Here is a 27914-nt window from a genome sequence, read left to right as displayed (position 1 = left end):
GCTGTCCTGAGAGTCATTTTGGCGCAAACCTGAACGATCAAGGGAACCAGCCGGACCAGCTAGTGTCTGACTACCACTCGCGCCCGGGAGGTGGGTCCCTGCAGGTTTGGGCTGACTCTAGAGGAACGCAGGAGCCAGAGCCACCAGGCTTGGGGGTGGGGGGTAAGGGTTGGGGGTGGCGAGGGAGGGAAAGAGTTGAGGCTTCCGCCTGCCTTCCTCTGCCGGGCGGTCGCCAGCGTCCTGCGTCAGCTCTGGTGTGACCGGGTGACCCCGAGGGAGGGTCCCCAGACACCTGAGAAAGGCGAGCGGGCCGGGACAGCCCTTGTGCGGGGAGGGCAGCGGGGCGCCCTCAAATCAGATAAACCGTGAAGCAGGGACCGAGAGGGGGCGCCTAGCCCAAGGCAGCGCTCTAAGCCCGCCCCGCAGGAGCTGCAGCCCCCCAACCCTCCCCACCCCCGCCCCATCAAAGTGCTCCCACCCGCCCACCAGGGAGCGCCCTGCTCCCCCGGCCAGCCTGTGGGCACTCGGGCCCCCGCCCGGTGGGAGTGACCCCCGCCCGCCCCGGCTCTGTGTGGGAAACACAGGCAGCACCCCCACAGGCAGCCCCCAATCCTAGCGTTCCCACCGGCTCTCCACCGCGGAGCGCGCCGTGCCCGCTCTCCCCGCTCTGCGCGCGGGTCCCCAACCCGGTGGGAGCGAGCGCCCCTCCTCTCCCGGAGGCGGGTCCGCGTGGGCGGTGCTCGTGGGCGGCGGGCGGAGCTCAGCCCCCCCCCCCCGCCGACCCCGCCGCTGCCCGCCAAGCCGGAGCCCGAGCCGAGCCCCAGGCGGAGAGGGGCGCGGACGCGGCGCCCGCGGGGCCCTTGGATGCGCGCGCGGGGCCCCGGCGCTGAGCTCGCTCGGCCTGGAGCGCGGCCCCGCCGCGTGGGCGGCTATGAGCGCCGAGGGACCCTTGCCCCCGGCTGCCCCCCGCGGGCGCCCGGGCTGCCTGCTGGCGCCCGTGCGGGTGAGTGCGGGCCCTCTGCGCCCCTCTTTCTCCGCACCCCTTCCTCTCCCCACTGTGCTCCGGTCTCTCCTCCGTGCCCCCTTTCCCTTCCCGGGTCCCTTCCCTCCAAGCGCCCCTTCCTCTCCCGGAGACCCCTGTCGATTGTCGAGCCCCCTGCTCGCCTTAACCTCCTTTCCCTCCCCTCGCCCCCTTCCCCGCAGACTCCCCCTCCTCACCTGGCGCCCCCTCCTCTCCTGCGCCGCCTCATCTCTCCCCGCCCTCTCTTCACCCCGCGCCCCTTCCGTCTCTCCGGGGAGGGCTCCTGCGGACGGGTGGATCCTGGGACCCTGGGCACCCACCCCCTGACCGCTCTTTCTCCCCCTACCCCAGTGTGCTAAATGGAAACTTGTGGGGTTGGCCTGTTTAATGTCTTGAATGGCTGAGTGGGCAGGCTCAGGGGCTTCCTACTCTGTGGCAACCAGGGTTTTCCAGAACTGGGGATTGGGATTTGCTCCGCATTTCTTCCTGTGGTCACATGGTTGTGCTGAGGGGAGCCCCCGGGCGCCGGCTCCAGGTCTGCCGAGTTGCCCACCCAGAGGTGGCGGCGGCGCCTTCCGGAGGCGAGCTGGGTCGGGCCTGGGGGCCTCGCTGGGCTGGGGCTCCCACCTGCGCGCCCGGCCGCTGACCGGACCACATCTGCGCCGAGTTCGTGACACCGGTTCCTCAGTGTGTGTGGCCTCTGTTCTGGTCCCTACCCCAAACAGCTCCCTCTCCACCCTCTTATTTTTAAATAACTAAACTACGGATTGACAGAAAACAGAAATGTTGGCTCAAACAAAAACTCAGAGTTCTTGGAAACCTTCAAGCTGCCGCCCACCGGCACGACCGAGTGTTCTGGAAACAGTTTAAGAAAGCAGCTTATTGCCCCAGCCCTTGCATGCTCTCCAGCTGATGGATCAGTGTGGTTGTTCCTGTAGGATTTGCGTCCCGCTAGCTCCCCAATCCCATGAATGACTGTGGAAAACCGGGGATATATTCAGCCACCCTTTTAGGATAACTGAGAAATCTTTCAAAAGGCCATAGGTTGAAGGCTTGTTAAATTCTTTTGTCACAACGCTGCGAACTAGGGTAATAGTCGTATCTTCCGTATGATTTTTATTTGTAATCTGTGTAGAGAGAGTTGCCTTTTCCATCGAGTTATACCATTCTGGGATATTTCCACAAAACCTTTAAATTTTGTGTGAAGTGGCCTGTTTGTTTTTTAAAGTACTTTGTGATATGAATAGTTTTCCAGCCACTGCAGACGGTAATTAAGCGGTAGAAGATGTGCTGGCAGTAGTTGGAAGTAAACTGCTTAAGGGTGTGGAGAAGCTGGAGAGGTACAGGCTTTCTGTCTTCTTACTGCTGGGAATTGTAAACGGTGCCCTCCTGGCGTTAGGAATGGGGTGTGTTGCTTGAGGAGTTCTTGCAACAAGTCTTGTTTACAGCGATTGTAATTACAGTGGAAGAATTGGCGTGGATTTACCATCTGCATAACTGACCCAGTTGATAAGTTATTGGCAGTAACTTCAGTTTTTAAAAAAATATCAACTGCAAGTCCTCAAAGAAATACTCTGCAGTGTGCCAAGCGCAGATCCCTTTAAGGCACTAAATCTGGGTGCTCAGTCAAGGTGCGCGCAGTTCCCCAGTTTGCTTCAAGATGTGGGCAGTGCTTTCTTTGTAACAAGAGCCTTGATTCTATGGTACAGCCTGTGTGAATTGCACTTGTGAGGAATTTTGTCAGCATTGGAGGCCAAATATCAGAATAGAAATAGAGAGGCTGTTAAGAACAAGAATAATAACTTTGGTTTCACAAATAACAAGGTGTGCTCCACTGCATTCCAGTGTATGGGAAGGTTCAGATTCTTAATTCATTTAAAATGGGTCTGTGAAGTATCCTGCTCACACATTTGTCTTTAAATAGTTGAACAGTCATAGCACGCAATCATGGCTTAAAGATGTAATGGGAAATCGCACTATACCTAGATGCACTAAGAACCTTTGAGAGCCACTAATTTTTACTTGAATCATTGGGGTCCAGATAACCTTGCAGAATTATTAATTTTTTTATGAATAAGTATCCATAATATCATTGAATATGCATAGTTTTTTAATCGTTTCAGTTAAGCAAGAGAACTCAGTGCTTCTAATTAGGAAAATAATGACAAAAAAGAAAGTTGTCTTAAACCCGTTGTATTTCTAGTTGTAAACATTTTTTCTGAAGTCAAAAATGCAACACCTTCTTTGTAATGACTGTTTATTTGAATCATGGGAATTTGGCCCAATTTGCATGTCTTCTGCTCGGTATTTGGAGCTTCTTTTTCCTCTTCCCTTTTAGGTAGCTGTTCCCTGTTGTATGTATTTCCTAAGTGAAGCCAGTTCACGCACCCGTGTCCCTGGCTCCCCGTGTCCCTGTGTAGAGTTCGTGGGTACAAGGCACTCAGGGAGCCCTGCTCTCATGCTGACACTGCTGTTGGTTTGTTCTGACAGCACCTTTTCTGTCTCTAAAGAGCGACTCCGCTCGAGTCTAAGGGGCTGGAAGCATGACATAGCATGAGCCAGCAATGTGCAGCTTCCTGTGATGAACTGGCCAGCGAAGGGGAGAAGACAGCACGTCATTTTAAACGTCCTTTTATAATGCAGCCTCTTAGTCATCTCTTCAGAGATGGGGACTCCTGTGTGAGGTCATTTCAGCATGGAACCTCCCAGAATGGCTGTCCATTGCTTTATACTTTTCTCACCTGTTTCTCATCCTTGCTGACTCATCTTTGATTCAGTTGTGGAATTTCTGGTGATGTCTATGACATCATAAGCAAGATTCACATATTTTAAAATGGAGAATTATCTGATTTTTACCGGGAGATATGTTTCCTAGTGAACATTTTAACAGGATCCAAGTTAGAAAAGTATGCTTATTTCACCGAACAATGTATGTGGAGTGGCTACCTTTTATATCTACATGTCTGTATAGATGTGGCTTTTTAAGTTTCAACTTTAATTTAGTTCTGCTTCCCGAAATGTCCCACAAGACACACTTTGAGAGGCTGACGTGAGGGCAGCAGCAAAGAAATGAGTTGCAAATTAAGGCGCTCAGCTGCTTTATAGTCTGGAGAGCCTGTGTGGAGAGAGGAAGAATCGGTCTACAGCCCAGTTCTCTCACCTGTTAAATGGGTATATTCGCTCCAGAATTATTAAAACAGTTGGTGTTTTGGGTTACCTGTCAGCACAGGTAGCTTACGGGACATCGGGCACGTGGAGCGAGTTCTGGAAGAGAAGGACCTGTCTGGTGCTGGGCTTATGCCTGCGTCCCCGGCCCCTGGTCTTGCTGGGCAGCCAGCGGGCGCACTGGCTCTGAGCGCTCACGGGAGAACCGAGACCCCTGGCACCGCCTGGGAAGCCAGCTGCCGTCTCTTCCTCTTTCTCACCTGAAGGAGATGTGGTTTGGGTTCTGAGGTGCCTTTGGACATCTGATTCCGATAGCCTTAGAGACTTGCTGTTTAATTAGAATCCACAGGGATTTTTTGAGACGAAATAAGGCAGTTAAAAAAAGGCCTTTGGAGGAAAAATGCAGGAGAATTTCATGGGAAAATGTGCTTGGATTTTGAACTGGGGAGTTCTTGTTGTTATCCAGCCCTTCACTGCATACTGTCCCTCAGGTCCTATTTTGGTTAGAAGACTGTGGATTATTTTCGGCGAGCACTAGATGTCACTTTTCCCCAGTCGGTGCTGAGCTTCCTCCAGAGCACAGGAGGCCGGTTTATCCCTTCTATTTCTGTACCGAGGGCTAAGCCTTTCTGCCCTTGCTCACCCATCCCCCCCGGGGACCTGACCCCTCCCCCGCAGTCACACCTGCTCCCTCCGCCATCCAGGGCCCCTGCTGCTGCTTCGCCCCTTCAGCCCTCACCTGCTCACTCTTTTTCTTTGCACATTGTCTTCACAAGTGCTGGAAATACTATGATGCTGTGATTTTTCAATTAAAATCATTGGGTAAAACAGTTTCTATTTTGTAAAGAGTCTGAAGTTGAAGATCCTATAAATATTCTTAATTAGCTATGTTTTAGTTAAACAAAGAATTAGGATAAAAAAGAACACAAATATGCCTCTTAAGTTATTTAGAGGATGCTGTTGGAAACAATTAGAAAATGTAAACTTACATTTTAGCACATGATGAACTCAACTTCAGAGACCTCACAGTCCCAAAGCATTGAGCATTGACTGTTTTATCTGTTACAATTTCTAAAGCAACTGTGTCTCATTCATATCTCTCTACTGGAAACCTGGCAGTGTGTCACTGTATTATTTACAAACATATTTGTTATCGTGAATGAATAAATTTGACTCCATACTGTTGACATTTTGACAACTCTACTTAATTTTGATAGGCACCAAAATTTATTTGAAATTTGGATGGATATCATTTTATTATAGTACTGAATTGTGCTATTATAAATACAATTGCATGGAATATTAAACTTTAGTATCATAAATATCATTGTGCTTATCGTCATTCATTTTACTAATTTATTTTTCATGTCATTTTTAGTCAGACCCCAGCTCTGGAACCCAGTTAGTGGTAAGTGCATTTAAGCCTTGACTAATAAGAAGTAACTGTTATTATTTATATTTTAATCAAAATAGTTTAATACTGTATTTTACAAATCGTATGTAAAATTTCTGTTCCGTTTCTAAGATGAATGCTTTCACCAGGCAGATATTTTACTGTGTATCTTATGAATTATTGGAGGTAAAAATATAACCTCATGAATGCACCCAAATTCTGTTATAGGACATTTTCATTCGTTGAGCTGGTGTTTAGGAAAATAATCTGTGTTTTTTTGAGGAAGACTGGCCCTGAGCTAACATCTGTGCCCATCCTCCTCTGTTTTGTATGTGGGACGCTGCCACGGCACGGCTTGATGAACGATGTGTAGGTCCACACCTGGGATCCAAACTGGCCAACCCCGGGCTGCAGAGTGGATCGAGAATTTAACCACTGCTTTACGGAGCCGGCCCTGATAATCTGTAGTTTTGAAGTGTGACATAACTGTCAGTTATTCGTATCACAAGTGTAACATTTTGCACTGAAAATAAATATTTTACATTTAGCAATGTTCACAAATGTGTTGTCATCGAAAACCTTCAGACACTAAGCACAGAGTCCCTCAGGCATCTTTACAGGAGTAGCCAGCTTCTCTTTCCAAAGCAGAACCTGAAAGACGGGAGGGGTGGCTGAGCTCTTCCTGGGATCTTTCCCGCCCTGGAGCTCTGTCCCTAGCTGGTCACGCCCATCAGTGCAGCAGCACCACCGCTCTGGGTCTCTGTCCCAGAGGCACCACAGCCCTGGGGGCCCGGACCAGGCCCGCCCATCTCCGCCTGGTTTCACATCTCAGTGGGTGGCACCTCTGCCCATGTCACACCCTCTGCCTCTGCTCCATCCTCAGCTCTCTGGGTGGCTGAGCCCCGATTATGCCCTCAGAAGGTGGGCCATCTCCAGGTGCTGTCCTAGGTTGCTTTCTTTTCTTGCTGTGTATTTCCAAGTGACTTCACCTCGTCTCTGGTTTAAATTGTCATCATTCTCCCCTGACCCCCACTGCTGTGCCTTCAGCTGCTCAGCTCAAACCTGTGTGTCCGAGCTCCACTTGGCTGTTCAGTTAACATTTCTGAAACCCATAGAATAGTCTTAATCCTGAAGCCTGGTTTTCTTTCCATGTTTGTGTCACAGAATAACAGCACCACCCACATAGCTCATGTCATTATCTAAACCATGGCTTTTTAAAACTTCTGGCCACTGGTATTCCTGCTGTCTGCCTCAGGGCCTTTGCTCATGCTGTTTTCTCCCTTGACAGGCCTTCATCTGAACTTCCTTCCTGTCCCAGCCTCCCATTACCTGGCTGATTCCAGTCGAGGTTACATCTTATTGCCTCCCTCACATCCACGTGCCCCTTCTCTCCTGCTCCTAGAACCCAGCTTTGTCTTCAAACCTGGGTTGGTCCAGGTGACTGGTGCCATGTGCTTGTGGGCCTCATTCCCACCAGGTTCAAAGATGGACTAATCTAAGTCAGTGATAGCCTTGGAAGGGGCGTGGCTGCAGCTTTGTCAATGATGCTCCTTATGATCAAGTGGGAATAGTTTCCTTTCTTTTAGAAAGAGATGCCACACTGTGTGAATCAGTTACATGCCTGGTACGTGACAGCTGGTACATACTACCCTCTTGAATCAGTGAGTGTGTGAATTAGAGGTATGTCATGCTCTCAATAAGAGGGGGAGAGTTCTGTTTCTGGCTTTTGTACTGAGAATTTATTTTATGTTTATGATTAGCTATTTTGGGTTTGAATAAAATTGGGACTTTATATTTTGATAATAGGTACATTTTAATATCAGTTTTACCAGTCAGCATAACTGTTAATTGTAAAATATAATTTATTACGTTTCTCATCTCTGTCCTGCTGGATGTTATCCTCAATGATTTCTCTTCGGATAGTTTTACTCTGCCAAGTGGCTCCATTGGTTTCAGTTTTCACCTATAATTATCTTAAGTTTTCGTTATGTACCAGAAATACCAAATTACTCGTCATGCCTTAGACCTGGGGACACTTGGAACCTGGATGTTTTAGGGGCAGCCCTTCCAGAAAGGCCAACGCTACATCGTCAGCACAGGTGCATGTTGTCTTGAAGAAAGAAATCCAAGTGATTTTATTCTTGAAATCATCGCGGTTTGTGTAACAAGGTAGAGAAATCTCAGCTTGTGCCTCTGTGTCATGAGAAACACTAGCGATGTTGCTGCCTTCCTGCTCCTGGAGGAAACAGGGACAGGAGTGGCGGGGCCAGGAGAACCAGGCTGGAGTTTTCCTCAGCCTCACGCTTTTTTCCTGAAGATTGGGGACTTTGCGATGGTAAAATTCAGCGTCATTTGGAAGAGTGCTTTGCGGTTACGAATGTCCACATATGTGCACATATGTACGCATTTACAGAAGCTGTCAGTGCCATGCGCTGTGCTGGGAACTAGAGACGACAGGAGCAGAGCAGGGTGTGGTCCAGACGTGAAGCCCAGCGCAGGCGAGGGCCACCGACTGATGCCCAGGAGGAGATTCTGAACGAGCAGACGTGCGGCATGTGACGGACGGCGCTGCAGCGTGTGCCTCCCTGCCCGGGTGATCACTGCTGCTCGTTTTGGGGAGGCAACTGTGAGTGTGCTCATGCACTATGACGAGAGGTCGGGGTTTGTGACGAGTAAACACACCTGAAACATGACTGCAAATTTTTGTGAGTGTTGGAAGGGAGGGAGGAATATGCTGTTCTGGAGAATAACATGTATTAACCGACGTAACTGTTACCAGCGTTCACAGAGGAGTCACAGAGCAGATGTGCGACTCCTTCAGGGGGATTGTCCGGGCAGAGCCTTCTGAGTGACTGCAGCTGAGACTGGAGAGAGAACCCGTGGGATGGAGCAGGGAGCACCTGTGGAGTCAGGCATGGAAGTGCAGAGGAAATCACGCCTGGGGGGCAGTGTGGAGGAAGAAGAGGCATTTGACTGGAGTGTGTGCACACACACACTGTATGCATGCATGGACACACAAAAGCACACATATACTACATGCACGTGCATGCACACACAGCAAACACACGAGCTGCATGCCCCCATGTGCACACAAAAAACACACTACGTGCACACACACAGCAAACACAGACTACATGCACAACATACACAGCCAACGCATATGCTACATGCATGCGCACACACAGAAACCACACTAATGCATGTGTGCACACAAACATACACACGTGCACACACAAAACACACTACATGTACCTGTGCAAAGACACACACTACATGCACACATGCACACCTAGAAACACACATACACACTATATGCACGCAGGCCCACGCAAACATACAGATACTGCATGCACATGCGAATACACATAGCACATGCATGCGTGCCACACACATAATGTACACACAACACACATGCACACACCCTGCATGCATGTGTGCACACACTGCAGCACATGCGTACGCACACGCATACATACTGCATGCACACATCCACGCTACATGCACAAACACAAACACTGCATGCATGCATACATGCTACATGCATGTGAGCACACACAGAAACACACAATACATGTGCACTTGCACACACAGCAAGCACATGCTACATGCATGTGTGCACACAGACACACTACATACATGCACACACAAACACACATATGCACTATATACACGTGTGCCCATGCAAACATACAGACACTGCACGCACGCATGCACAAACACACACGAATGCACATGCGAACACACACCACATACATGTGTGCGCACACACATGCACACTCAGCATGCTCCATACATGCGTGCGCACAGGCACACACTGCATGAACTGCAAACACATGCTACACGCATGCACACACATGCGTACACATGTGCACACCACGTGCATGCACACACTACGTGCATGCATGCGCACAGTGCACATATTACATGCACTTGTGCACACACACTACATGCATGCTTGCATCTACATAAACACACACGACAGGCTTCTGGGGTCTTCAGGATTGAATCTGCTGCAGGTAACATTTCTGTTTTACTTGCACAGCCAGAATAGAGAGAAAAAACCCCTAGACGGAGGGGTTGGAGGATTTTCCTCCTGCTAGAGGAGCAGCCACGATCTGTGTAACGATGGGTCTAGCCAGCCCAGCTCAGGTTCACTTCTCAGCTGACTCTCCTTCTAGAGCCCAGTCTGTGCTGTGGATTAAATGAGGAAGATGATGTTCTGCAAGACGGAGGCAGGACGTTAGGTTCAGGGTGATCGAACTGAAGCTTTCTATGCAGCATAAATGAAGAAGGAAGACCCACGTGTTGAGAGGCTCAGGAGGGACCGTGGATGCCTGAGCAAGCTTGTGCTGCTTCTAGTGAGCACGGCAAGGGTGAAGTCGAAGTACGTTTAAATTTAGGTGCGAACTTTTCTCTGGGTGTGTGGTCTTTGCTCTCTGTGGAGCTGAGATCAGGGAACTGCACACACTCCTCACCCCTCCCAGCTGTGTGTGTGTTATGCACAGTCTTGCCGTGTCAGAATCTCGTCATCCATGGATTCACCCAGTGCCGCGGGGACCCACAGTTTATTTCACCAGGTCTGGCTCACACTGAGGTGGCTGACTTCTCTGTGCATGTTTCTCCTTTGGACGCCTCTCCTGGTCCCCATATTCTGGTTGATAGTGTGTTCTTGGCCAGCACAGCAGAGGGACTAACAACCCAAATCTGGAGCCTGGATGCTCATGTGTGAATCTCTGTGTGACCACGGGCAGGTTTCCCACGTGGTCCAGAGACGTGTGGAACCTGCGATACAGGGTTCTGGCGATGACTATTAAGCAGTGGCTGTGTTCGTAAATGTATAATGCAGGGGTGTTTGTAGCTGCTGGCACCACTCCACTTTCACTGCATCTTCAAACACATTTCATTAAAGGTGAATCATCAGCACTGGTACTACGTGATACCTTCTGCCACTTTTATATCTAATTTCCTTCATAAATCACCACCCTAACAACACAGGTTCCAGGCTTTGATCTTGTGTGGTTTGTAGGGTTTTGTCTTAATGGAAATATTTAAGTATGGGATGCATTGTGACATGTGGAATTTGTGTGTGGCATCATTTACCATTCATGGTATGGCACATACATCTTTATTAGCTGGAAAAAATTCCAGTGCCATATGCTTCTATAAAAGTATATTTGTAACAGTCACTATTTCTGTTGGAATTTTGCCTCAAGAGTTAGCTGTGTCGTGACTAACTGTAGTGAATTTTCTCAGTAAGAGAGTTTCCTTAGGAAGATACTCAGCATATTTAGGGAGGTTTTTGCCTGTAATTTTCCAATTGCCAGATGTCTTCTGCAGTTGATTGAATGGTGCTCCTCAAAAAGATATGCCTACATCTTAAGAGTCCCTGGAAATTTATGTGACAAAGATGGGATTAAGTTAAGGGTTTAGAGAGGAGGAGCTTGTCCTGAATGTTTTGAGTGGACCCTAAACAGGAGTACACATGCTCTTGTAAGAGCAAAGAGGGGGTGTGCAGAGAGACAGGTAAAGCAGAGAGGATGTTCACCCAGAGGCAGAGACCAGCGATGTGGCCACAGCCCCGGCCTGCCTGGAGCCTCCGGAGCTGGGAGAGGCAGGAAGGACCTTCCCCTAGAGCTTTGGAGGGAGCTTGGCCCTGCCTGCACCTTGATCCCAGACTTCTGGCCTCCAGAACTGAGAGAGAAGAAATTCTTGTTTTCAGCCACCAAGTTTGTGAAGATTTTCTTACCACAGCCCCAGAAGCTGATAAGTCTTCTTAAGTAAAGAGTAGTTTTCAAGGGGGTACCTCCCTTAAAATACAGGGAATTTGAGCACAGACTTCCCCCCAAATTAGAAACCTTTACATAATTGCTCACATTGGCTGAGTGCTGTGAGCTGTGCACTCTTGGAAGGGCTTCACTCTGTTAACACAGTCAGCGTCGCTGACCCCGTGAGGTGGGTGCTGTTAATGCTGCCCAGTCCGTTCTCAGTGAGGGAGATGGAGGCAGAGGGCCGCTCCCCACCTGCCCCGCCGTCCTGCCCCGGCTGGAGCCCCTGGAGCGCTGATGCACATTCACAATCCGTGCCTCTCCGTCCTGTGATCACCAGGGAGAAATGGTCCTAAACACACGAGCTTCAAGTAGGCACGGCCTGCTAAACAAAAGGATATAAACAGAAATCAGAAATCAGGAGGGAGACATATGGATATCTCCTCATGTTACCTGTTTTAAACATGTGTCACTGCTACAGACTGGGAAGAAGTTCATAGCTCACATAGAAGGCAGCAGTGCCTGTGTGCACACCCGCAGACACACACACATTCACACCTTCACAGACAAGCACACACCATACAAATGCACACACATGCATGCCCTCATAGACACATGCACACATGCACACATGCACAACTTCACAGACACGCACACACCATACAAATGCACACACATGCATGCCCTCACAGATACATGCACACATGCACAAAGATGCACAACTTCACAGACATGTACACACAAACATGCATGCCTTCACAGACACATACACATGCACATATATGCACACATTCACAGACACATGCACACACAAACACATGACTTCACAGACAGATGCACACACATACACGTGCACACATGCATGCCTTCACAGACTCATGCACACATGCATGCCTTCACAGACACATGCACACATGCATGCCTTCACAGACACATGCACACATGCATGCCTTCACAGACTCATGCACACATGCATGCCTTCACAGACACATGCACACATGCATGCCTTCACAGACTCATGCACACATGCATGCCTTCACAGACACATGCACACATGCATGCCTTCACAGACTCATGCACACATGCATGCCTTCACAGACTCATGCACACATGCATGCCTTCACAGACTCATGCACACATGCATGCCTTCACAGACTCATGCACACATGCATGCCTTCACAGACTCATGCACACATGCATGCCTTCACAGACTCATGCACACATGCATGCCTTCACAGACACAGGCACACATGCATGCCTTCACAGACTCATGCACACATGCATACCTTCACAGACTCATGCACACATGCATGCCTTCACAGACACAGGCACACATGCATGCCTTCACAGACTCATGCACACATGCATGCCTTCACAGACTCATGCACACATGCATGCCTTCACAGACTCATGCACACATGCATGCCTTCACAGACACATGCACACATGCATGCCTTCACAGACTCATGCACACATGCATGCCTTCACAGACTCATGCACACATGCATGCCTTCACAGACTCATGCACACATGCATGCCTTCACAGACTCATGCACACATGCATGCCTTCGCAGACTCATGCACACATGCATGCCTTCGCAGACTCATGCACACATGCATGCCTTCGCAGACACATGCACACATGCATGCCTTCACAGACTCATGCACACATGCATGCCTTCACAGACTCATGCACACATGCATGCCTTCACAGACTCATGCACACATGCATGCCTTCACAGACACATGCACACATGCATGCCTTCACAGACTCATGCACACATGCATGCCTTCACAGACTCATGCACACATGCATGCCTTCACAGACTCATGCACACATGCATGCCTTCGCAGACTCATGCACACATGCATGCCTTCGCAGACTCATGCACACATGCATGCCTTCGCAGACTCATGCACACATGCATGCCTTCGCAGACACATGCACACATGCATGCCTTCGCAGACTCATGCACACATGCATGCCTTCACAGACTCATGCACACATGCATGCCTTCACAGACTCATGCACACATGCATGCCTTCGCAGACTCATGCACACATGCATGCCTTCGCAGACTCATGCACACATGCATGCCTTCGCAGACTCATGCACACATGCATGCCTTCGCAGACACATGCACACATGCATGCCTTCGCAGACTCATGCACACATGCATGCCTTCGCAGACTCATGCACACATGCATGCCTTCGCAGACTCATGCACACATGCATGCCTTCGCAGACTCATGCACACATGCATGCCTTCACAGACACATGCACACATGCATGCCTTCACAGACTCATGCACACATGCATGCCTTCACAGACTCATGCACACATGCATGCCTTCACAGACTCATGCACACATGCATGCCTTCGCAGACTCATGCACACATGCATGCCTTCGCAGACTCATGCACACATGCATGCCTTCGCAGACTCATGCACACATGCATGCCTTCGCAGACTCATGCACACATGCATGCCTTCACAGACTCATGCACACATGCATGCCTTCACAGACTCATGCACACACATGCCTTCACAGACTCATGCACACATGCATGCCTTCACAGACTCATGCACACATGCATGCCTTCACAGACTCATGCACACATGCATGCCTTCACAGACTCATGCACACATGCATGCCTTCACAGACTCATGCACACATGCATGCCTTCACAGACACATGCACACACATGCATGCCTTCACAGACACATGCACACATGCATGCCTTCACAGACTCATGCACACATGCATGCCTTCACAGACTCATGCACACATGCATGCCTTCACAGACTCATGCACACATGCATGCCTTCACAGACTCATGCACACATGCATGCCTTCACAGACTCATGCACACATGCATGCCTTCACAGACTCATGCACACACATGCCTTCATAGACACACAAACACATACACAACTTCACAGACACGTCAAACACAAACACGCCCACACAGAGACACAGGCGCTCACACACACATCCACTGTAGTAAAATGATGTTGAGATTAGGCAAGCAAAGCATTACGTTAAATTCTCCAAATTTTGTGCCTCAAGCTATATTTTGCTTTAAAAATGTAAACATGTAAATTGAGTTTAAAAAATGGGAAAGATGCTCATATCTCTAGAATAATGATTATCAATTAATTATTGAAGACTGAAGTTTTTATAGCATTTTCTCCCTTTCCCCTCAGAACTGTATTTCTAAGGTATCTTTATTTCAGTACTGAAAGTTTCAAAATCAAATATAAACATTTTCAAATTTCAGTTTACAGTTATGGAGAGTTTCCTTTTTTCTATATGAATGACGTGTTTGTAGATGAACGTTTTTGTTTAGTTTGTACTCTGCTTTTTGTTGCAGTGGCAACTGTGGTCAGTGCAGGAGGCAAGATTCCTCTATCAAACAGGGACTGTTTTTTAATACTGCAGAGGTGTGACATTTTCATGAAGCTGAACTGGCGGAAGCTTTGTGAATGTCCTGTAATTGCTTTAGAAAAAAAGTCTCATCATTATCTAAAGTGGTGTTTAGGATTTGAAATTCAACAGGAACGGGGATTCACAGCTAAAGTCTGTTATAATCTAAATAAATGGCGTTAAAAAAAGAAATTGGCTCATTTACAATCCAGAGAAAAGCTAAAAAATAATTTGAGCTTAGGAAAATTTTTCTATTTTACCTTTCTAGATGCAATACAGGTAAAACATACTTACATGCATCTTTATATTTTGACGTTAATGTTGTTATAACGTAAAACCTTCTCACCTGACATTCAGGATTTTGGAATAATATGCACCTGAAACCACTGTGTTTCTCTAAGATTTAAGAAATTAGAATCTAATTCTGAAACTGCTAATAACAAAAGATAATAAAAGATAAATGATGACACATAAAGCTCCTCCTTCGCTGTATATAAAATACATTTGTTGTAACAATCAAAATGAAATAGGAAAAAGTACCTAATACTGTATAAAGGGACATTCAATGAGTATATAAGATTTAATTATACTTAAAAATTAGTTTCTAAATTGGATATTATAATTTAAATGTTAATTTCATATAAAAATAGATAACATGGTGTATTAAATTAAGTAACAGAATGCTTAAAAGAATGAAGACGGAAAAACAGGTAACTAAAAAAAGAGAGGAGGTGAAATTGCAGAGCTGTCCTGTTGGGATAAGATACAAATCCTAAGAAAGTAGGTCCCACTGGCTGCATCTGGGAGTCGTTCCCCAGTGCTGGGACCCAGAGGTGTCTCACGGGCCTCTTGTCTAATGTGGGTGGGGCCAGCCTGGATCTTCAAACATTCGAGGTGCTCTGTGCGCGAAAATTGCTCCCTTGCTACACTTTACCAAATTTCGTCATGAGCAATAGGTTCATTTTCATCAGGGCACAATGACTGTGCTTCTAGATTGGTGATTTCCCTTTCACGGGAGGGAGGCCTGGGGAGGCGTCCATGCAGCTGGTTCTGAAATAACTAGGACGGTCCTGGGAGGGACAAGAAACAGTGTGAGGGGGACGGGCTCCGTGGGGGACGCCGCCGAGGGGCCGTTTGCTGTAACAGCCTGGCGGCTGCTCTCACTTCCCTAGAATTGGGTTGAAAGAAGGAGGAGGAAAGAGGTGGCCCAGGATGGTGCTGGACCACAGACGTGATGTCATGAGGTCCTGCGTGGCGAGCGCTGGGCGCTAGGTGCCTTGGAGCCCACCCGCCCTTCCTTCGTTGGTGGGGTTCTGGGTCTTTCTGTTACCTCCTTTGGTTGACATTGGTCTCCTTCACACGTTTGACCTTTGTGTGAAGAGTGACACAGTATTCACGTCACAGTGAAGCGAGTAGAACATTGAGAAGTGCAGGAAACCAGAGTCCCTACTCCCTGGTGCTGATGTCGTACCTGGCTGACAGTTCCCACATTTCCTTCTGGCTTTTTCCTCCGTATTTACTGTCAGCTAAACTCACCCTTGAGATCCAGCTTTTACCCTGCTTTTTAAAATTTCTCATTATAAAATAATTTTCATGGTTTATTAAAAAATATTCATTAGTTGTTATCAGATTTCTGCCTTATATCTTAGCGTATCGATGTAGAGGCTTTACACAGTTCTTCCCCTGAGAAGGGAGTTTCATGACGAAATGATTTATGTGTGGAACCGGCCCCAGTCCTTCCAGGTTCTCCTTACTGGCTCACGTATGCTGACTAAGGTGACCTGTTCCTTAGGAATTCCTATTAACACTGAAGTTCTTTCGTTGTGTTTATCCCGTGGGGAGAAAATGCCAGTTTTCTAAAGCTCACAGCTCTCTTCGGTTCTTGCCCTGATTGCCCTCGTTTGTCAGGAATGCTTCAGTAAATTGTGTTTTTCAGAGTGGGTTCATATGGGGTCCATTTTCTGGTTCTTAAATCTGGGAGGTTGCATGCTGCTCTGTTTACACGAGGAGGACGTGCTGGTCCCTGGGTGCCGCCTGTGATGTGCGTGTTCCCTGAGTCCCCAGGCCTCCGATTCCTGTGTCCTGAGGCGGGAAGGGAGCCTGCCCCTGTGTTCTGGAGGCTGGTCCCTGTTCACCTCGCCTCATCCTGGTTCTCGGATGTGATTCAGGTGGGATGTAGGAATAAGTACACTCGGCGTGAAATGCTCTGCATCACCCGTGTCTATTTGTGGGGGTCTTGGCCCCTCATGATGGCACATTTCACTCTTGGGGGCCCGGGCCTCACCGTGTTCAGCTGATGCAGAAGTAACTCTGAGCTCCTGGGCATGGGAGAGGCGTGGGACGTTTTGGTTTATTGTTGGTTCTGAAGGAGGGCTGCCCATCAGGCCTTGCAGCGGGTGGTTTTCCATCAGGTCCTCTGCTGCTCCAGAGCAAAGCTCCTGATGTGTGAGTTCACATCGTTCCCGCCTCTGCAGTCTACTCCAGCTAGTTCCGGCAGTCATTCTAAACAGAGCTGATCACGATAATTGTATTCGCGGTTATTCTCAGTGTCCTTGTTTTCTGTTGACATGTCTTTGATTGACAGCCAGCGTCTCCAGAGCAGTGATGAGTGACGGGGGTAACGGGCACCTCTGCTTTGTTCCGCACGCTAAGAAACACCTCTTGGAGGCTGGGGTTTGCACCAGATGTTCCATCCATCGATTGAAGGAAATCCTGCTATTACTTTTTAAATAGGTTTTTTAAGAAATTAGGACGGTGGTGAAATGTTAATTGTCTTTAGCTTTTGAGGTGATTGTGTGAGGTTCTTCTCTGATCTGTGGTTGACCTGTGTCATGTTACCTGCATGCATCACGTTGGCATCAGTATTACCTAATCACAAGGATTGTTCCCTTAGGACACATCTGAACAATATTTACTCCCACTCAGTTTGGAATTTATGAGCAGATTGTGTTAATCCTGCATGGTCTTTTCTGTTTTTTTGTGAGGACAATTTGCTCTGAGCTAACATCCATTGCCAGTCGTCCTCTGCTTTGTAGGTGGGACGTCTCCACGGCACGGCTGACGAGTGGTGTAGGTCCGTGTCAGGGATCCAAACCTGAGAACTGAGGCCACTAACGCTGAGTGCGCAAAACTTTAACCACTCAGCCGTGGGGCCAGCCCCCTGTATGGTCATTTTTGCATGGAATTCTTCAGGTTTTGATACCAGAAACGTACTTACTTTATCAATAAATAGTAACTTTATTTTTCACACTCTGAATTCTTCAGAGAAAATTTTTTTTAATTTGATTATTTTAACTATAAACTTATATAGCTTAAGTATCCTTTTTTTGTAGATAATTCTTGAACAGCTCTTCAGTTTATTCCATAATTATTGATAGTTTTAAATTTCTTTTTCTTTTCTGGAGTCAGCTTTAATAATTTGATTGTTAAAGAAAAGTTCCCATTTTATCACTATTTTCAAATGCATGAAGATGGAGTTTTACGTAGTAAACCCTGAACATGTCTAAGACATCGTCTTTGCTTTATTACGTTCCCCTGTCACATTAATTCTGGCTCCCACAATGCAGCAGCTTAGAAGGGGTGCGTCCCCAGCGCTGGTGGATGGTGCTGATCAGTCTTGTCTCTGAGTGTGCACTTCAGTCTTTTACTCGCCCTGAGAGCACTCGGGTGTGGTGCTGATGCTGGCTTGCCAGTAACTGCCAGTGACCACATACCACCGTTACCTGGAAATGACAAGAGAGCGGACTCTTCTCATACTGGGCACAGCAGGAGTTATTTGAAGACAGAGAATGGATATGGGGTGTTAATTGTACTTGGAGACCAGATGGGTATAAAATAAGTTATTTAATGGAGGCAAAATTTAGATATTTTTTTCTTTGGTGAGGAAGATTCGCCCTGAGCTAACATCTGTGCCAGACTTCCTGCACTTTATATGTAGGACGCCGCCACAGCATGGCCTGATGAGTGGAGTAGGTCCATACCTGGGATCCAAACCTGAGAACCTGGGCTGCTGAATGGAGTGTGCCAGATTTAACCACTATGCCATGGGGCTGGCCCCCTAGACCATTTTTATTATATCAAAATATATTTTTATATTTTAGAATGAAAAACTCAGCCCAGATTTAAAGATGAGCATATAAGCCATGAGACTGAAATAAACAACTCCTGGGTGAATGTTCTATTTCCAGACCACCAACGTCCACGCATGCCCAGGCCCACGTACTCACACATCACCACCGGCCAGCACTCACTGCATAAGATGAAGCTTTTAAAATACCCTGCAATGGGGGAGCTGGCCGGGTGGTGCAGTGGTTAAGTTCGCATGTTCCCCTTCTCGGTGGCCTGGGGTTCGCTGGTTCGGATCCCGGGTGTGGACATGGCACCACTTGGCAAAAACCATACTGTGGTAGGCGTCCCACGTATAAAGTCGAGGAAGATGGGCATGGATGTTAGCTCAGGGCCATTCTTCCTCAGCAAAAAGAGGAGGATCGGCAGTAGTTAGCTCAGGGCTAGTCTTCCTCAAAAAAAAAAATATGCTGCAGTGGAAAACATTTGGGGTCTCCTTAAGGAGAATCCAGCCCCATATATTGATTCCAGTACAGAAGCGGATGAAATAATGCTCATTCTGAGATGGCGTTTGGGCAGACAAGGTGGGCAGGGAGAACCTGTTGTATAAGGTTTTCTGAAAATGCCTTTAGTGGGGGAGACAGCCGTCGGATCCCAGCGTTGTTCTGCGTTTCCTCTGCGGGCTTCTCCTGTCCCGGGGGATGAAGCTGTCGATGAACTTTCCTGAACCGTAGCCTCTGCGTCGGTCCAGCCGGGGACACGGAGCGCACTTCCACATCCCCAGGAGATTTGTTTCATTTTGATTTTCTTTCTATTATCTTCTTTTTATTTCTTATTTTATGTTATTAATATTATCTTTCATATTCTTTTCTCTTTTCCTGTCATATTGTTTTATGTTCCTTTATATTATTATATTATGTTCTTTTATATTATTAAAATGTAGTTTCTTTTATATTATAAAAATGCATTTTCTCACTGTGTCTTTTCACTGGTCTTTATTCTGCTCTCAGGAGCTGTGTGGAAGAGTCAATATGTTTTGAAATGGATAACTTTTTAAATGTCTTATCTTTAAATGTATCATCATTAATTTTGATATCTCATTTCATCTATTTATCATAAACTTCTGTTTCAAATCCCCTCCTTAGTCTGTGAGGCAAAAATTTTGAGTTTTAGTCTTTTTTAAGGCAATGTCTGGGATCACATTGCAGAGAAACAGAAACCATGGGATGGTAGGATTAGCAAATGAAAGTCTGAATTGCTGGGTTTCCTGCAAAAGCTTCTAAAATAGCATTTCCTTATTTTTCTAAGTTTTAGGCTTATATTGCACCAGCTGTTTTGTTTCCTGAGAGCTGTCGTGTTATTTTGGATTCAGTTTTTCTCCCTATTCTGGAACATGAGTGTATTTCCAGTGAATAAGTCTAAGATAATGACAACAGGTTTGTCTCAGTGGTGAATTGAATACACCGCTGCGTCTCGTAACAGAGAAAGGAGCTAATTGCAGACAGGCTGGTATTTACATGAATCACGTTGGTATATGCTCCCGTATGAAGATGCTGGAGAGAATTTACCTCTCGATCACAGCAGTAGTTCTAAGCTCCCCGTGAGATGAAGAGATGAAAAAAATCACTTTTTAAATCTTCAGTTGAGAAAGGTGAACCTTTATCGTTCATCCTGTCTTCATTTCTTCCTCAGTGGAAGGTGGAAACAGGAGTAACTTAGGGTAATTTCTTTACCTTTAAACAGGAGCATGGATTTTGAGGTGAAGGTACTGGATCCATCTCTGCCGTGAACACTTGGTTTAACCACATTCTGTGTAAATTCGTCATCCTCAGTTTCTTCATTTGTAAGAGGGGAAAGTTCAAGTGGCTGTGTTACTCGAGACCATGTGAGCCTCTGCAGTGGAAAAACAGTTAGATGAAATGAGAATTTTACCAAAAGCATGAACATAGAATAAAACGTATTTCTTCATCATGCCTCCCCTTGGATAAATAGGTTATGCTGAGTTTTCACTTTAATTTCTCTGAAACAAATAGAAAAATATATGCTTTATTCAATCTCATGACATTAAGTAATGGAGTCAAACAAAGGAAGCCGAGAGAATCTCAGGTGACTGCAGAGGACACGTGGTCTGCCAGGTCCTAACTTCTAATTTGTTTGAGGAGTGGTAAATTGGAAAAACAGTAGTTCTTTTAACACAAAAAATAAAGTATGGTATTATCCTTTAAATAGGAGAATGAGCACATTCATTCGACAAGTTGAAATAGGAAACTAATGCTCATATTAACATAGTCCTCCAATAGCTGGGGATTCGAAGGTATCATGAGTATTTCAAACAGAAAATAGGTAAATGTTGATTATTTTTGGCCTTGTAACGATTGCGCCTGCTGCTTCTGTATTTTAAAACTGGTTTGAGCGTTTGCCTTGTTTCAATTTTGTGTGAGCGGATTTTAAAACTATAATTTTTCTTCAGTCATCCTTAGTCACTCATCAGACTCTGGTTTGAGATTTAAAAAAATAAATAAATATACTTCATTATGTGAGTAGTTATTACCATTAACATATGAATAGAAAGCCTTTTTTTCCAGAAGCATTTCAAATTAAGCACTTTTGAAAATAAAAGTATGCTGTATATAAATTGAAATGGAGTGATTCAAGAAAATCGAAATTGCATAAAAGTAGATAGAAAAATGTGCCTCAAGCAGGTAAAAAGGCAACAGGCTCAAAAAGGTAACTTTGTGTCCATGACACAGTTTCCTACATGTCAGCACTTCTGGTGGAATCAGCGAGGTGAACAGGTGCGACCTCCTGGGGTGTTTGCACGCTCGCCTGTGTACGTTGCCTGTGGCCGTATTCTTCCGAGATTTGTGTAGGTAAAAGAATTGTGATGGTTATTATTAAGCACGGATGCTGTAGTATCGGTTCCTAATGTTGACACATTTGAAGACATCAATGTGTGGAATATACTGGTTATTATATTAACTTCACTGACATGTGAACCTTGGTTTTTCTTTCCCACGATATTTTTAGTGTCTGGAGTTGTGTCGGCACATGCCAAAGGGCCACTAAGTGTTTGTTGCAAAAATGAATCCAAAACTGAAATATTTTCGTTTCAAACAAACTTTTAACGGCTTAAGTTGCGGAGACTTCGCTCTATAAGGTCTGAAGTGTGGACTGTGGGGAAGTGGCCCGTGAAAAGAAAGCGAATGTTCTGGGCCAGACCCATTGCGTGTTGTGGTAAACCTCACTCTGTTTCCTTCATTTTGTGCCCAAACTCGCTGTTTCTTTCCTTTGAGCTTTAAAAAGTCTCAGTTGCCTGAGTTTTCGGTTTTGACGGCTTGGGCTGCAGCCCTCACATCGCAGGGCAGCTGGTCCTGGTGGCTTTCCTGGGGAGATTCGTCTCCTTTTGCTTTTCAGATACGGGTCTTAGTTGTGAAATCCAGTCGTCAGCGTCTCCTAATGAAACTCTGGAATAAAAGAGTTCAGATGTGCCTGTACCTTCTCAGAAAGAAGTCAGTTTTGTGAAAGAGATCCCTTATTAAAATGTGTCGTCCTATAATTGCATGGAAAGCTTATTGAAGTGTCCTCTGTTAGATGTTTTCACGTGCCTCAGTAGTGACTGTCGTGGGGATGCTGGAGTGGAAGGACGAGAATGTGCTCTTTTCCGTTACGTGACATTTCTTCCTCGCCTCCCTCTCTGTCTTCCAGGGTTATTCATTGGCTTCAGGAATCTTTACAATTTTTGCAACAAGAAAAAAAGAGTCAACATTTAACATTTACTCTTGAGCAAATCGTTCTCTGTGCTGTTTGATTGTGGGAAATAGACCCCAGGATGGAAGGAAGTTTCTTAGGGGGGCTCTTGGAACCACCCCCTGTGGGAAGGATGGGGAGGAAGCAGGATGGACCATGAGGTGAGGAAGCCAGCAGTGTCCACGCATTGCTTCATCGGCCCTACAGGGAGTCCGCAATTGGGGTGAGCTTCCTGAGGTCTCCTCAGTTGGAGAAGCGGTACTGGGTGCTCAGAAGTGCGTCTAGGTGAGGCCCTGTGTGTGAGTCTCCCAGGAGAGGGCTGCTACCTTGGGAAGGGAGGCTCCTTGGGAGAGGCTGGCTGCCAGCAGCTCCTCCAGTGGCTGGGCACTTGGTCCTTACCTGCTTGGAGTGTCTGAGCAGGACCCCCCACAGTCCACTTGCTGACATGCAGACCCACTTATTTGTCTAGGTTCTGGGGTGGGAGGTTCTCTTCATTAGGGAGATACAGGTCCTCCATCCCTCGCTGCTCGGTTCACGTGACCGTCATGTTACCACTCCTGTGGTTGATGACCCAATGGCCAACGTGGACTAGCTGGTGGCTTCGAGTATGTTACTTGAGGTCCCTTCCACAGCAGGTGTTTTGTGGCATCCACTGCCTTGAGGTATAAGATCTTCACCCTGGCTTCTTTCCATCCACGTGCTGAATGCCGTGTCTGTTTCTCTTCATTCTTGCAGCTTCTCTCCACTTAGGCCCTGACCAGCTGGCCACGCAACTGTCCACCACCTAGGAGCTCTTGTATATTCTACTTCTGGGCCACTTTTTCTACCAGCATTAGGGAACAAGGGATGGATAATAATGATAAGGCTAGTGGAATATCGTGCCTCTGTCCCCGCACAGTTGCCGTTTTGGAGAAAAAAAGAAAGGCTCAGAGTCTCTCTCGTTGTTTAGGTGCCTGTAAGCTGTCTGTATTTGAGAGACTTACACCTTCGTCGTCCTCAGGATCATGGTGGTGTTTGTCCACATTCTGAACAGTTCTCAAGCGTCTTCTCTGAGAATTTCGCCCCTCCCCCAGCACCTGTTGGCGTTCCAGCTCGTGTAATGGGATGTAAACTGTCTGCATGTCTGCCACCCTTTCCGCATCGTCGTGGTGGATGTGGGGCTCAGCCCTCGGGACAGCCTGGGGAGCAGCTCACCGAGGGCCTGCCTGGGCCCCCTGTCTTCTGCAGCTGCACCCTGAGGCCGTGCCTGCCCCGGGCGGCCCCTGGCAGGAGTTGGGGAGCGGGGTCCCCTGGCGGGCAGCCTCTCTGGGGGTACGCTGTGGTCCTCCTGAGATGTTCAGAGAGCTTGCTGGGGTCCCGGCTTTTCTGCCTGATGCTCCCGCATGCCCCGCCGTGCCCCCTCACTGGCAGCCGGCAGACAGCTCTCCTGCACCAAGGCCTTTCCTGCCCACTATCGCTCCCTCTGCCCTTCACGGGGGTGCGTGAGGTCTCCAGAGGCCTGATCTGTCGTGGGTCTGCTTCCCCAAGGACCTGAGCCCACCTGCTGTGCTCCTCCCCCGTTTCTTTGTCTCTGTGCTGATTCTGTGCAATGTCTTAGCTTTTCCTTCCTGCTCATCAGAACTGCTTAGCTTTCATGATGTTTTATTCCATTGTTAAACTTACAGTAACTTCTTTCATGTATTTAAATCAGTTATTGGTACTTATTTTATATGCTGCACTTAATAATTTCAACATCTGCAACCTTTCATTTCCTCATTCTGCAGTTTGCTACTTTAGCTCATTTTAACTCTTGAGGTATTACGTATTTTCTTGTGTTTTTAATAATTTCTCACTGTCTTCTTTTGAACGCTGATGGTGAGCGTTCTTTGAGGAATATATTCCTTTAAATGTTATCTGTGGTGTTTCTAAGATTTGGAAAGGCTTTTACAATGCAAAAGCCAAAGAAAAAGGCAGACTAGTCAGACTATGAAGACGTTTTTTAAAATCTAGTAGGACAAAACAAAATACAGATAAATTAGAAAGTAAATTTGAAATAATGCAATAGAAAGTTCTTTCCAATACAAATGATAATTGAAGAGCTATATTTTTAATTTAAAAAAAGCTTCTGAAAATACAAAATTAAAAAAATAAACAGCCCAAGGGGAAAATGTACAAAGTTTATAAACTTTTTAAACAGAGAGCATTATACCTAGTCATAAACGTGTGAAAAGATGTTCATCCTGTCCCACCCAGACAGGGGGAGGATCCCAGGTTCTGTGGGATGTTTTTATGTGGATGATCATGCTGTCTGCGATGATGAGCCGTTGTTTCTTCCTCAGCAGTCTGGGCTCCTGTGTGGCTTTATTCTGCCCTGTTGCAGTGGGTAGAGCACAGCACACTCTCAAGTAGAAGTGGTGAATGAGGGCACTCCTGCCTTGTTCCTGATCATAAGGGGAAAAGCATCAATTAATCATCATTAAGTATGTTAATTATGTCTTTTGTAGGTGCCTTTTTCAGGCTGAGGAAATTCCCATCTCCTAGTTTATAGAGATTTTTATTGGAAGTGGATGTTATGGTATGATTTTTGCATCTATTGAGATGACATTATGGGGTTTTATTGGCTGTTATATGATGAATTACCTTAAATGATTTGAAAGTTGAAACAACCTTACATTTCGAGGGATAAACCCCACTTAGTCACAACGTATTTTCCTTTCATGTCTTACTAGATGCGTTTGCTCATATTTTGTCAGTGGATGTTTGCGTCTGTGTTCAGGATGGATATTGGCTTATACTGTTCTTTTCATATGATGCCTTTTTCTTGCTTTCGGTTTCAGGGTGTCAGTGTGATTCTGCCCTCACAGTGAATTAGAAGTGCCCTTCTTCTGTGTACTTCTGGGCTTCCTGTGCCGTTTGTGCTCTTTCTTTGTTTGGTGGCATCCACACTGAATCCATTGGAGCCTGGGGTTTCATCCCTCGATGCTTTTTAACTACAAATTCAGTTTCTGTGATAGATGAAGGGCTATTCAGGTTATCTCTTTCTTCTTGAATGAAATTTGGTTGTTTATGTCTTTTAAGCAATTCATGCTTTGATTTAAGTTATCAAATACTTTGGCATAGAGTGTTCACAGTGTTTCTTTATTGTTTTGAAGTCTGTAGGTTTTGTGGTTCTGTCCCCTTTCTGGTTCAGAATACTGCTACTTTGTGACTTCTCTGATTTTTATCGATCTGTCTTCCAGCGTGTTGTCAATTTTAATGTTCTTTACAAAGGACATATTTTTAAATACCTTTTTAAAAAATTTTGTGTTTAATTTCAATGATTTTTGCTCTTATTATTATTTTCTTGCTGGCGCTTGCTTTTCACCTTCCTTTGCTTACTTGTCTTGGTTCCTAAGGTGGAATCTTAGATTGTTGAGTTGAGACCCTTCTTGCTCCCACTGTAAGCGTCAATACTGTACATTTCACATTAAGCACTGTTTAATTGCTTCCCATGAGTTTTTACGTTTTGCACCTTTATGTTTTATGAAAATGAGTTAACAGCGCTGTTCCTTAGCGGGGTCTGCTTGCAAGCTTGGCCCTTGGCTGGCCTCTGGGGTTTGGATTTCAGGGGTGTCCCCATCCTTCTCTAACTAATAAAGGGGACTCCCTGTTCCTGGACTGCTTGTGCAAACAACAGGGTTTCTGCCCAGAAGCTGCTTCCTTCTGGGAATTGGAATTTTGGTACATGACCAGCCCCATACAGAAACCTTGGACCCCACCTGGAAATGTCACACAGGGGCTGCATTTGCTTTGCTGGGAGAGCAGACTGCATGAGGCCCAGGGGAGGGCAAAAGGGGAGGACTCCTCCGACTGCCTGTCCCCCTCTGACCAGTCCCGCTGTGCACGCCCCAGCCACGTGTGAGCACGGCCCTGTCAGTGCTTCTGGGGAATCTCCCAGCCAGCGCCGTTCTCGGGGACGCCCCACACAGGCGGGCTCAGCCACAATACGTTCTCAGTTCCTCGTTGACTCTTTCAGTGACTTCTGGTTTACGTAGAAGTATGTGCTTCACTTTCCAAATATTTGGGGATTTCTAGATACTCATTTTTAGTTTAATTGTGCTGTGAGTGGGGCCGTAGTTTGTGCTGTTTCAATCGTTTTACATTTATAGAGCTTTGTTTTGTGGCCCAGAATATAGTTTATCCTGATAAGTGATCCATGTGCACTTGAAAAAATGGATATTTTTCTGCTGTTTGTTGACAGTTCTGTAAACATCATCTAGATGAAGGTGTGTGATACACAGCTGATATCTCCTGTTTCTTTATTAATTGTCTACTTGGTCTATCACTTACTTATTCGTCCCAGAAATATTTCTTGTTCTAAAGTCTACTTTTTTTGATATTAATGTAGACAGTCCAACTTTCTTTCTGTTAGTATTCATATGCTGTATATTTTTTCACTTTATTCATTATTGAAAATGAAAATTGTGAAATGAAATCCATTCATTATATTTAAAGTGGGCTTCCTATACACATAGTATGGTTGAATCTTGTTTTTTTCCTCAGTCTGATAATCTCTGCTTTTTAATTGGGATGTTTAGACATTTTACACATGATGTAATTATTTATAAGATTTGGTGTAAATTTATCATCTCACCAATTTTCCTTTGGTCCCATCTGTGTCTTGTTCGCCTTTCCCCAAATTTTTTTGCCTTCTTTTTGATTAACTGAGTACTTTATGATTTTATTTTAACTCCACCATTGGATTATTAGCTATACCTCATCTTTAATCTGTATCGTTTATTTAGGGTTTATAACACCCGTCTCTCACTTCCCAGTATCCACCTTTACACTACATTGCACCATTTTGGGTCGAGCATAAGGTTCTGACAAGTTTACATACATTTCTTGCCTCTGCTTCTTTCTGCCATAATTATCATGTATTTTGTTTCTATATTTTTGGGAACCCACAGTTCATGGTTTTCATGTTGGATTGAAAGAATCAGTAGTTTTTGTAGCAAATAAGAAGAAAGCAGCTCTTCTTCCGCGTGTACTGTCACCTGGTTCTCAGCATGTTTCACGTGACTCCTCGAGACTCAGAGTGGGACCTGTCTGTGGACGCAGAGTGGAGCCCTGCCTCAGTGCACGTTCCTGCCTTCCTGCCCTCCTCCGTTGCCTTCTCCCTGCCCTGCTTCCTGGGAACACCTCCCAGAGGAACCACCCACACCCACAGCCTTCTCTCTCGGAGCTTGTGATTCTGTGCTTTGGGAACAGACAGGTGAGAGGACGGACGGTGATTCCTCCTTTTCTCTGAAGCTCCGTATCCGACGACCACCGAGTCCCGTTGGCTCCACTTCCAGGTAGGCTGTGGTTTG

The 27914-nt window shown here is 46.4% G+C and overlaps 1 protein-coding gene across 5 annotated transcripts in view; it reads left to right on the top strand.

The window, feature by feature from the left end:
* The first annotated feature begins 760 nt into the window (after positions 1-760).
* Positions 761-27914, top strand: part of SNTG2 (syntrophin gamma 2) — a 346458-nt gene continuing 319304 nt past the window's right edge. For 2 of the 5 annotated variants that reach the window (XM_070512700.1, XM_070512699.1), the window contains exon 1: positions 761-1003. Coding sequence is in view for 2 of the 5 variants with exons in the window: in XM_070512699.1 (XP_070368800.1) it covers positions 932-1003 (72 nt within the window). In the remaining 3 variants the exon portion in view is untranslated. Of the gene's footprint in view, positions 1004-5563; positions 5595-27453; positions 27900-27914 lie in introns of those variants that run through there. The other 3 variants (XM_070512698.1, XM_070512702.1, XM_070512701.1) reach the window with 3 other exon arrangements.

This window comes from Equus asinus, chromosome 6, assembly GCF_041296235.1.
Source record: "Equus asinus isolate D_3611 breed Donkey chromosome 6, EquAss-T2T_v2, whole genome shotgun sequence".
Lineage (NCBI taxonomy): Eukaryota > Metazoa > Chordata > Mammalia > Perissodactyla > Equidae > Equus > Equus asinus.
The sequence above is the reverse complement of the archived record's forward strand: the minus strand, read 5'-3'. Positions and strand labels throughout refer to the sequence as shown.